The sequence below is a fragment of the Salvelinus sp. IW2-2015 genome, linkage group LG19 (genome assembly GCF_002910315.2).
Source record: "Salvelinus sp. IW2-2015 linkage group LG19, ASM291031v2, whole genome shotgun sequence".
Taxonomy (NCBI): domain Eukaryota; kingdom Metazoa; phylum Chordata; class Actinopteri; order Salmoniformes; family Salmonidae; genus Salvelinus; species Salvelinus sp. IW2-2015.
Window position 1 is genome coordinate 2,165,564 of NC_036859.1, and position 12,322 is coordinate 2,177,885.

General features: G+C 42.4%; 2 protein-coding genes across 7 annotated transcripts in view; both read right to left on the reverse strand.

Annotated features, from left to right (window-relative positions):
* LOC111979553 (rho GTPase-activating protein 12) overlaps nucleotides 1–4,824 on the reverse strand; it is a 128,322-nt gene extending 123,498 nt beyond the window's left edge. For all 4 annotated transcript variants that reach the window (XM_024010154.2, XM_024010153.2, XM_024010151.2 and 1 more), the window contains exon 1: nucleotides 4,601–4,824. The gene's annotated coding sequence lies outside the window, so the exon portion shown is untranslated. The remainder of the gene's footprint in view (nucleotides 1–4,600) is intronic.
* A 3,404-nt stretch (nucleotides 4,825–8,228) lies between these two features.
* The window catches only part of LOC111979260 (kinesin-1 heavy chain), a 31,883-nt gene continuing 27,789 nt past the window's right edge, over nucleotides 8,229–12,322 (reverse strand). For 2 of the 3 annotated variants that reach the window (XM_024009673.2, XM_070448760.1), the window contains exons 24-25: nucleotides 11,691–11,729; nucleotides 8,229–10,797 (exon numbers count right to left, since the gene is read on the reverse strand). In XM_024009673.2, the coding sequence (XP_023865441.1) occupies nucleotides 11,717–11,729 (13 nt within the window). In that variant the 3' untranslated portion in view covers nucleotides 8,229–10,797; nucleotides 11,691–11,716. The remainder of the gene's footprint in view (nucleotides 10,798–11,690; nucleotides 11,730–12,322) is intronic. The other variant, XM_024009674.2, reaches the window with a different exon arrangement.

Consider the following 12,322-nt stretch of genomic DNA (forward strand, 5'->3'; position numbering starts at 1 on the left):
ATGAAACAAAACAACAGAAACACATTGCTATAAAAAAAAAAGTGCTCATACTTGACTTCTAACTCTATTTGTATTCACAAATGTGAGTGAAACGCTCGCACTGTGGAGCACAGGAGGATGGTGGCACGTTAATTGGAGAGGACAGGCTCGTGGAAATAACTGGGGTTATTGGAACGTATCGAGCACACGGTTTGATGCCATTCGCGCCATTCCAGACATTACTATGAGCCGTCCTCTTGGCGGGTGTTCATTTTAGGCCTTGATATCAAGTGCCGTGGAGGGCACAATCTTACAATGCTGCAGTCCAGAAATGAGAGCGTTCCAAAAATGCCAAAAGCCTGGGCCTCTGATGTCGACCGAACTGTCAACAGCGCATGATTCACTATTCCCCCTTCTCTCAATGAGCATGTGTGTGCCAAGACCCATAGGCTTCTCGAAAGGATCCAACCCTGGTCCCCAATGTATCTGACCGAGAGATCTGTAGAGAGAGACAAGTGCCTTAGCGGAACACAATAGAAAGCGTGGGTGGTCCAGAGACGAGAACTCTCATCTACGTCAAAAACCCAGGCTCCTGACGGGGGAGAATATAATTCTCACCACTGCATGTTACAGTAAAATAAATTGTGTCACCTGTCAAACTGATTCTACATTGAATTTAGTCTCCGAGATGCTCAAACAAGCACGTGTACCTGTAGTTTGTGTTCTTCAACTCTAAAAACACACTAGACTGTGTAAGACAAAACCCACAAAGAAAAGACAACAGACAAAATGCATATGCGGTCCCAATGTCTAAATAGTGACAGCAGGACTAGTTGACACTGCAGGTAGGATTGTTCTCCTTACAGGTGAGTGAATCAGCCCATGCTTGGTGAATAGCACTTGGTTGATCTCTGGGAGCAGGACACAGGAGCGCTGAATAGATCATGTGAGACAAAACTGATAATCAAATCAAATGATCACAGCAAAATAATGTAGTTTGTGAGCTAGAAAATGAACATCCCGACAGTCTGAGGCGGGGTGCTCTGCAATCATCCTACTCCGACTATTGACAGGGATAATGTGGCCTTTCTTATTTGTCAGTATGAATGAAATTAGTGGGTCCTGCCTTGATGACTGTATTACCTTTACACTACTTATATATTTTTATGGTCTTAAAAGGATCAGACCCTTTTTTTTCTTCCGCCTAAAACGACATACCCAAATCTAACTGCATATAGCTCAGGACCTGAAGCAAGGATATGCATATTCTTGATACCATTTGAAAGGAAACACTGAAGTTTGTGTAAATGTGAAATTAATGTAGGAGAATATAAACACATTAGAGCTGGTAAAAGATAATACAAAGAAATAAAATATGCATTTTTTTTGTTTTTTTGTACCATCATCTTTGAAATACAAGAGAAAGGCCATAATGTATTATTCCAGCCCAGGTGCAATTTAGATTTTGGCCACTAGATGACAGCAGTGTATGTGCAAAGTTTTAGACTGATCCAATGTACCATTGTATATTTGTTCAAAATGTTGTATCAAGACTGCCCAAATGTGCCTAATTGGTTTATTAATAAATGTTCAAGTTCATAATTGTGCACTCTCCTCAAACAATAGCATGGTATTATTTCACTGTAATAGCTACTGTAAATTGGACAGTGCAGTTAGATTAACAAGAATTTAAGCTTTCTGCCCATATCAGATATATCTATGTCCTGGGAATTCTTCCTACCTCTTGCTAATCACATTAGCCTACGTTAGCTCAACCATCCCGCGGGGGGGACATCGATCCCGTAGAGGTTGATTTTAAATAAACTGCAAGCTAGTTAGAACACAGCAACCTTTGTAATGTAAGTTGGGAGTCATTTTACAGCTCGCATTGATGGTATCACGTTTCTATAAACGAAAAAGATAACTAGATTACAAATAAATAAGACTACCTGATAGCAGTTGGTCTGACAGATCTCTCTCGAGCCGTCGCCAGCTGTCTTCTACCTTTGGTACGGATAACATGATTGCCAGACGTGATCAGCAGATATAGTACCATGTATGATAGTACACAAGTTTTGATTGATTTACAGTTTAGTACTCGACTGCGTTTGCCTGTCCAGTTAGCGAACAAAACAAGTATTATTTCGTTGCAAGTATTGACGTTGCCAACAAACAGAAATATGCTCAGAAGAAATAAATATACACAATGTCAAAACCAGCTCCTCCCTCGTTAGATCATCTCGGCCCAACGCCGCAGGTGTATGTGGCAACGCACTGCCATTTGGCACGCAGCACGTTGGCAGTACTTGCTGGGACTTGTAGTGCAGTGCACAGGCGGTATGAAAGCGGGGCAAAATGAATTGACAACCCAAATCATTGCAAGGGCCGGATAGAGATGTGTTGCGTTTGACACAGTGCCTTCAGGGATAGTGTGACATTTTTAGCAATTAAGCCCTTTTTTCTATTTACCCAATCAGACGAACTCATGGATACCATCTCTGCGTGGAGTTAAGGTAGTTTCTCGAACCATTGCCAACTAGCGTTAGTGCAATGACCGGAAGTCTACAGCAACAGCTAGCATGCTAATTGCCAAAATGTCACATTATCCCTTTACCACGTCTGGTTTTGATCAGTCTGCTCACTACAGAGCGCTAATACCCACCGAGGCACAGAATTGCATTTGAAATGCCACGTCTGTTTTCTGTGATAATGGGATTTACACGAGGCGCTTTAGTACACGCCCTATGTTCCTCCAGGAACAAAGATGATATAAGCACACTGAGGTGTTGGATGGGATAGGATTGGGAGGGGCAGTTTCAATGGCACTGACTGAATACAAAGTGTCACTAGCTACAGGACAGAAGTCAGGCCAAGTTAGGGATGATGGAACTCCGTATTTGCATCCCAAATGGCACCCTATTCCCTATATAGTGCACTACTTTTGACGAGGGCCCGGTGTGTTCATCTCATGAGCAATGGGCTACATGGAGAATCTGCCACCGTCAGCAAGCCACTTAGCTACTCTCCCTCCCTCCCTCACAGATAATAAGGCATTGACTGAGGAAGTAACATCGACATCAGCAACTTTTACTGAAGGTTATTTCAATTGTCTAGACTTTGGTTTAAGGCAATATTCACTGCCCATAGGCCTACACAATGGCACTGACTGTTGCTGTACTGCTGTTTAAGATGCCTTTATTTTAGAACATTTCAATGGATGCTGCATTCAGTTATTTACAGAATGGAAAGAGACAGACACCAAGGTAAGGAGATATAAGAGGACTTGGAAACTAACACCGGGATTATTGAGGAAACTTTCAAGAGAAGACACAGATCCTGGACTAAAATACACAGAGGGCATCGTGATGCTATTGCAATGCTGTAACTAATCTTGTCCCAGGCCAGCCCACTCTCTAGCAATTGAGGCTGGGGATGAGGTTATGCTGTAATCAGGGCAATTCCACAGAAACAGATTGATGCTGAGACTCAGATTTTTCACTTTAAAATGTCAAACAAAAAAACTATGATTGCAAAGTTAAACAACTTTTTTTTTTTTTTTTTACAAGGACTACTTCAAACAACTTCCACAGAACATTTTATAAAAACACAATCACCCTGCAAATGCAAAGTTAGGTAACAGAATGAAGGTCGGTGCCAATGCATAGCTTCCTGGAATATTTCTGCCTCTCCTCTCTCAACCTAGTCTCAGAGCAAAACGTAATATATTTGACTAAATCCATGTCACATCATTTAATATATGTTACTTTACGTTAGCGTTACACTGACCTACCAATGTAATAGTGGTCGTACAATATAAATACACGTTGTATGACATAGTATCCTATGTCTGGATAGCATTTGCCCCGTTTAGCATGATATATTATGTTTGACTGCTTTAGTATGATATAATACGTTAGAAACTAACCTTAACCCTTTAACCTAACGTCCTAAGTTCCTAATTAGCTAAAAATGTCTGTGATGAGATTCAAACACGTAACCTTTGGTTTGCTAGACCTTTGAGGTTTACCCCCAACCAACCACCCTCCTTTCATTTTTGCCTTAATAAGCAACCTACTGTCCATACCAAACAAACTTATTTGAGTGTTTCGCATTTATGTGACGTGTTATTTGAGTGTCTCGGATTTACATTTATGTAACGTGTAGTCAATGTAATGTAACCTGACAAAAGTAACAATGAGGTGACACTGATTTTTGTCAAATATAATAGGTTTTGCTCTGAGACCAGGCTGCCTTTCTCCATAGGTAACTACAGCTAGCTAGGTGGTGTAAGGGGAAACGAGTCTTAACATTCTCATTTTCACATTCCAGGGCACGAAATAAGCAACACTACCTGGTTTGTGTTTACCTCCTAGGTACATGGTCAATGTTTCCAAGCTCTCACCTAACCAGTCATTTTACTTGTCGACAATCTAACAAACAGTGTCTTGTGCCGTGAAACGGCGAGTCTAAACAGGTTGATTCTAATTCCAGAAAATTGGGTAATTTTGTTAGCTGAAAACAAATACATTTGTGGAAAGACCCACTAACGTTAACTATGGTTGCTAAATAAGACGTTTTTCAATCTCCTGGGAAAAGATACAATAAATCAGACTTGACATACCTTTTCTTCTGGCGGTGATAATCCTTGTTTTGTAAAACTAAGCACTTGTGATGAGGGTATAACGTTAATTCCATAAACTTTTCGTCTGTGTTTTCCCCTTCACTTCCCCGTCAACCCAACACTGAAGTCACACCACTAGAAGGAAGGTAGCAGCACTACACACATTTTCTCCACCTCGTTTCCACTTTTCCCTGACGTTCCCGTTGGTGCTCGCTCCCGCTTTTGCCTGCCTGCAAACTTCGCTACCACTCAACAGCCCGCAACCTTTTTTGAGGGAGAGAGCAGTGATGGGGTACTGCCGCCACCTAGTGGCGGAAGGGAAAACGTCTCCAAACACCTGTGGTCGCAGCCTGGTCTCATAGACTAGACGTAACATAGTAGACCTAACATAGTCAATTTAAATCCGGGACACTCAAATTAGTATATGTTACCTTTGGTATGGTTATGTAAGACAGATGGTTACTTAAAGCAAAAACAAAAGTAAGGTGGCTCGGCGTCTAGCCGAAAGGTTGTGAGTTTGAATCCCATTTTTTATTTTATTTAACCTTTATTTAACTAGGCAAGTCAGTTAAGAACAAATTCTTATTTACAATGATTGCCTTCCAAAAGGCCTCCTGCGGGGACAGGGGCCTGGGATTAAAAAATAATAATAAATAAAATATAAATATAGGACAAAACACAACGAGACAACACAACACTACATAAAGAGACCTAAAACAACATAGCAAGGCAGCAACACATGACAACACAGCATGGTAGCAACACAACATAACAACACGGTAGCAGCACAAAACATGGTACAAACATTATTGAGCAGAGTCAACAACACAAATGTCAAAAAGGTAGAGACAACAATACATTACACTAAGCAGCCACAACTGTCAGTAAAAGTGTCCATGATTGAGTCTTTGAAGGAAGAGATTGAGATTAAACTGTCCAGTCTGAGTGTTTGTTTGCAGCTCGTTCCAGTCGCTAGCTGCAGCGAACTAAAAAGACGAGCGACCCGGAGATGTGTGTGCTTTGGGGACCTTTAACAGAATGTGACTGGCAGAACGGGTGTTGTGTGTGGAGGATGAGGCTGCAGTAGATATCTCAGAGAGGGGGGAGTGAGGTCTAAGAGGGTTTTTATAAATAAGCATCAACCAGTGGGTCTTGCGACAGGTATACAGAGATGACCAGTTTACAGAGCAGTATAGAGTGCAGTGATGTGTCCTATAAGGAGCATTGGTGGCAAATCTGATGGCCGAATGGTAAAGAACTTCTAGCCGCTCGAGAGCACCCTTACCTGCCGATCTATAAATGATGTCTCCGTAATCTAGCATGGGTAGGATGGTCTTCTGAATCAGGGTTAGTTTGGCAGCTGGGGTGAGTGAAAGAGGAGCGAATACGATAGAGGAAACCAAGTCTAGATTTAACTTTAGCCTGCAGCTTTGATATGTGCTGAGAGAAGGACAGTGCACAGTCTAGCCATACTCCCAAGTACTTGGATGAGGTGACTACCTCAAGCTCTAAACCCTCAGAGGTAGTAATAACACCTGTGGGAAAAGGGGCATTCTTCTTACCAAACCACATGACCTTTGTTTTGGAGGTGTTCAGAACAAGGTTAAGGGRAGAGAAAGCTTGTTMGACACTAAGAAAGCTTTGTTGTYGAGCATTTAACACAAKATCCYGGGAGGGGCCAGCTGAGTATAAGACTGTYTCATCTGCATATAAATGGATYAGAGAGCTRCCTACTGCCTGAGCTATGTTGTTGATGTAAATTGAGAAGAGTGTGGGGCCTAGGATCGAGCCTTGGGGTACTCCCTTGGTGACAGGCAGTGGCTGAGACAGCAGATTTTCTGACTTTATACACTGCACTCAGAGAGGTAGTTAGCAAACCACGCCAAAGACCCCTCAGAGACACCAATACTCCTTGGCCGGCCCACAAGAATGGAATGGTCAACCGTATCAAAAGCTTTGGCCAAGTCAATAAAAATAGCAGCACAATATTGCTTAGAATTAAGGGCAATGGTGACATCAGTGAGGATCTTTAAGGTTGCAGTGACACATTCATAACCTGAGCTGGAAACCAGATTGCATACCCGAGAGAATACTATAGACATCAAGAAAGCCAGCCAGTTGATTATTGACATGTTTTTCCATGACTTTTGATAAATAGGGCAAAATAGAAATAGGCCAATAACAGTTAGGATCAGCTTGATCTCCCCTTTAAATAAAAGGACGAACTGTGGCTGCCTTCCAAGCAATGGGAACCTCCCCAGAAAGGAGAGACAGGTTAAAAAGGTTGGAGATAGGCTTGGCGATGATAGGGGCAGCAACCTTAAAAGAAGAGTCTAAACCTTCTGACCCAGATGTTTTTTTGTGGTCAAATTTAAGGAGCTCTTTTAGCACCTCAGACTCCATGACCACCTGCAGGGAGAAACTTTGTAGCGGGACAGGAGAAAAAGAGGGAGGAGCATTGGGGATAGTTGCATTAGATGGGGTGGGAGATGAGGAAATGTTGGACGGGCAAGGAGGCATGGCTGAGTCAAATAGGAATCCTGACTTAATGAAGTAGTGATTAAAGAGCTCAGCCATGTGCTCCTTGTCAGTAACAACCACATCATCAACATTAAGAAACATGGGCAGCTGTGAGGAGGAGGGTTTATTCTCCAGGTCTTTAACCGTTTTCCAGAACTTCTTGGGGTTAGACCCACAGAGAGAGAAATGCTCCTTAAAGTAACTAACTTTGGCAACAGACAACTTTACAATTTTAGATCATTAGCAACTTTTCAACTACTTACTACGCTTTAGCTACTTTGTAACTACTTAGCATGTTAGCTAACCCTTTCCCTAAACCTTGTAGCTAGCCCTTCCCTAACACTAAACGTAACCCTAACCTCTAGCCTAGCTAACGTTAGCCAGCTAGCTAGAATTCGTAACATATCGTACGTTTTGAACATTCGCAACACATTGTACATTTTGCAAATTCGTAATACATTGTAAGCTTTGCACATTCCTTACATATAATACAAAACGAGTGATGGACATCAACAAATTATGACATACCGTACGAAACATAACATATCATACTAAATGGGTGTACAGAATAATATGAAATGCTCTGAAACCAGGTTGGTGGCCACTGAAGTAATGTCAAGTATGGCTACAGCACTCATAAAGCTACTGTATGCACTACTGCTCACACAGTATATCAGATCTCAATATTTATTGCCAGATTCTTTTCATTGTCACATGCAATAATGCATTTTGACACTGTATCTATCTATCTATCAAGGTTACACCCCATTACAACTGAAATTCTCAGTGGTATGAACAATATAACAAAGATGGTCTAAAGCAAAATTGGCAACGTCATGTTACTTTTAGCATTTTCAATATCAGACACAATAGAATCTAGATCACGTCCACAGGGTCTCTAGTGGGAGTGCAGGGCATTTCCCTCCCAAACATTATTGTTGCCAACCCAAATGATTACGCTCGAGTCATGTCAAACGCTTGAGTCCTATTAGCTCAGATATAGCCAACAAATTTCTGTCTGCCCACCCTGAAATATCATCCTAGAACTTGCCTTGCACTCCATAAGAAAGCCTGAATGAGTCAAGCACTGAATTAGACGGACACCAGGTAGGTTTTTTTCCTCAAAATTATTTAATCACACATACATTTACATCATGCAGTCAACCCCAAATGGTGATATCATTCAACTTTGAACAAACCCACCACCTCCTCCCCAGGTCTCTATGGTTCCGTCCCAAATGGCACCCTATTTCCCCGTGCAGTCAAAAGTAGTGCACCACATAAGGAATAGGGTGCCATTTGGGACGCGGCCCTGGGAATGATCCAGTACCTTTTTCCATTGATGGAATCCTTATCTGTCCATTAGAAATGTAAGTGACTATTACACAGTAATAAAGTGGCTACGCTTTTCTTTACAATCAATGCAAACAAATGAATTTGGTAAACATCATGGACAAATGGCTGTTGTTCTTTTTTCTGTACTTTCCCATTTCATATCCATTCAATTGATGGAGTACAGTGGAACCCTGGCAGGTAAGGATAGGGGACTATGCACTTTGAAGACCATGTTGCAAAGAGTTTACAGTTCTAAAGGTTACAAAGATGAAAACTTGACAGACACGGTCCTGTCAAAGGTATAGGCTACCTACCTCTCCCAAACTAGCCTCTAATAGCAGAAAATGATGGTTTACACCCCCATACGTTACCATAAGTTGGAGTGTTTTCTAACCCAGTTTAAGTTTTAAACTTTACATTAAGCGCAGGAGTGTCGGGAAGAAGAATTCTGAAGTGCTATCTTATCTCTCAATTTTATGTCAAATCCTTCCAAAACAACAAAAGTTCATAACATAAAACACCAACACCTTGCTGTGGCTGCAGACTATTAAAAAGACTCAACCCTGGTCACACGTAACAGTATATCATTGATATATAATATTGTACTCACAAGATGTCGGTGTTTTTGTTTCATGCTGGCCTACAATCACAGCAACAGCAAATGCTTCAGAATTGACACAAAATGACATAAAAACAAGGGTTGGAGAGACATTTTACTCTCACATAGGAAAAAGAATTGAAGGGGATTCGGAAAGAAAACAACTAAACGCAAGAAGACAAGTAGTGTAAAATGTGTAAAATGTATAAAGTCCTTGGCTCCTGATTACAACTTTGATCATTAATAAACCCCTTTCCAAGATGCACTGCTTTCGGATAGGCTGTGTCTGAAACGGCACTGTATTCACTATGTCGTTTTGACCAGGGCCCATAGGGCTGTGCCCAGACTAGTTTACCAGCAGACTGAACGGCGACCAATCCCCTTCCTGGCCAAAGGCCCCCTGCTCATCTAACTGGCTGATCAGTGGCAAGAGCGAGCCAATCAAACACTGCCATCCAACATTCCAAACCAATACAGATCAGATATGCTTGTCAAGCTAGAGAACAGTGAGACATACTTGACATGACTTAATGAAAAGAGGGTGATTTTGGAAAAGTCAGAGCCTGCCTTATATCGATGCCCAATATACATTTAAACAGAGGCTCCCCTAAATGTATTTAGTCCACTCGTCTTGACATTACTGGTGGTGGGGGGTGGGGGCACTGAAAGGAGCCCATTGATAAAAGTGCTAGAAACAGTTAATTCACAAATAAAATGTTAAAACAACCACCAGCCAATGGTTTGTTTAGAGGTCAGGACAACGATGGTGAAGTGGATGAGAGGACCTAGCTCGCGAGGACAAGCGCGCGTGTGTGCGCCATCTATGTGCTCCAATGTCCAGATAGATAAATAACATCCGAGCAGTGACACTGCATTTAAAACCGTTGGAAGAAGTAAAAGACATTTGGGACACAGGCATGAAAGCTTGCTCCTGGATCAGACACCTCTTTCCTTCTCACATCTGTTTAATGTCGTCACCGCACCAGTATGTGTCGCTTTGTTTTCCTTACAATAAAAACAATGGTCACCACAGGTACTCTGTAATTAAATAAATCTAAACTGGAATCGCACTTCTTGGCATTTCAAAGCCAAACACCTCTTAAGGAAGCATGTGCGGTGCCATATTACATATGTACAACAGGACAGTAGTGCTCAAAAATGCCATCTATTTCGGTTCAAACCTCTTAAGAAGCTTGTAAAAATCTATTGATAGAAAGAAGTGTGGTACAACCAGTATAATAATCATGTACTGTACAAGAGATTAGCCTAAGAATGTTTGCGGTATCAAGGATCAACATTTCTTCTTACTTTGTTTCAGTCGCCTTTTCTTTTTTCCCCCCTCGTCTCTTTTGAAATCCCGCTTAGCGTACATTCACATTGGCACAGTGCAAACTAAACCCTTAAGACATCGAGGATGACAACAAACTGTGCTACGAAAAACAAAGCTACACATTCAAGTCAAATGTAGCTCATTGCACCAAGACTGTACTCTGCAGTTGGTGGGTGTCTTGTTGTGTGTTTTGTTTGGTATATTAAATTCATTTCGCTGTTGTTGTTTGTTCCGGAGAGAAGAAACATGAAGGTAGGTGGATCTGTACAGGGCAGGAATATATATATATATTTATATTAAAACTCCTCCCTCTCTCTAATATATAGCCTGCAGGAAGCCAATGGCTGTTGCCAGGTTGCCAGGGTGATATCCATCTGCATCTTCTGTGGTCATGTCCCCTCCCGTCTTCAAATGCTTCAGATGTGAGAGGAGGAGAGGAAGAGAGAGAGAGAGAGGGGAGGTGGGGAGGAAAGGAATAGAGGGGAGGTGGGGAGGAAAGGAATGGAATGGAGGGAAGTTGGGGAGGAAAGGAATAGAGGGAAGTTGGGGAAGAAAGGAATAGAGGGACGTTGGGGAAGAGAGGAAAGTTGAGGAAAAGAGGGAAGTTGGGGAAGAGAGGAATAGAGGGAAAGTTGGGAAAGAGGAATAGAGGAGTTGGGAAAGAGGAAGAGAGGAAGTTGGCGAAAGAGGAAAAGAGGAAGTTGGGGAAGAAAGGAATAGAGGGAAGTTGGAAGAGAGGAAGTTGGGGAAGAGAGGAATAGAGGGAAGTTGGGAAGAGAGAATAGAGGGAAGTTGGGGAAGAGAGGAAAAGAGGGAAGTTGGGAGGAGAGGAAGAGAGGAGGTAGGGAGGAGAGGAAGAGAGGAGGTAGGGAGTAGAGAGAGAGAGGGAAGGTAGGGAGAGGAAGAGAGACACCTATCTGTTAGTCTTACCAGACATGGGTGACATCTACTAACACAAAGTGTTACTGGCATCTCCCAAGAGAGAAATAATCTGGCATGTTAGATGTACATGTGGTAATAAGATTTTAGAAAACATTAGCAGGGGTTAGCAAAAAACAAACATGACTCATATCAGAGGATCCATGCTAGCCACCAGAAAAGTCAAGGCCATTCAACCACACAGCAGTTTTCTTCAGAGCTCTACTATTTCGAATCTGTTAACACAGGTCAATTATAGTAGAAAATTGACCCATTAAAAACTCCCAAACCCCGTGGTTAGCTGCCTCTCAAACAGGCCCATTCATACTAAGCGTGTTATGGGCATCATCCCTGCCTCCTCCAGCCATAGAGGTACCTGTCCGTCTCACCTGTGTATCAGATCCGGTCTCTAACTCTAGCCATCTGACCTATGTGGTATGGAGGGGGTCATCAGAATTACTACACTGCATTCACTATAATATATACACTCAGTTGCCAGTTTATTAGGTACACCACCCCGTTCTTTAAAAAATGGTTTGCTCCTATAAAGTGAGTTATGTGGCTGTGGCTTGCTATATAAAGAAGAAAGACAGGCATTCACTTACTGTTCAATTGAACGTTCGAATGAGCAAAACGTGTGACCTGAGCTACTTTGAGTGTGGTATGATCATCGGTGCCAGGGGCGCGGTTCCAATATCTCAGAAACGTCCGGCCTCCTGGGCTTTTCACGCACGACAGTGTCTAGGGTTTACCAAAATGGTGTAACAAACAATCAAACAAACATCCAGTCGGCCGCAGTCTTTTAGGCGAAAACAGCTTGTTGATGAGAGGTCGAAGGAGAATGGCAAGAATCGTGCAAGCTAACAGGCGGGCCACAAACAGGCAAATAACCGCGCGGTACAAAAGTGGTGTGCAGAACGGCATCTTTCGGAACGCACAACTCGTTGGATGGGCTACTGCAGCAGACGACCACACTGGCTTCCAGTGGGCACGTGATCACCAACACTGGACAATTGAGGAG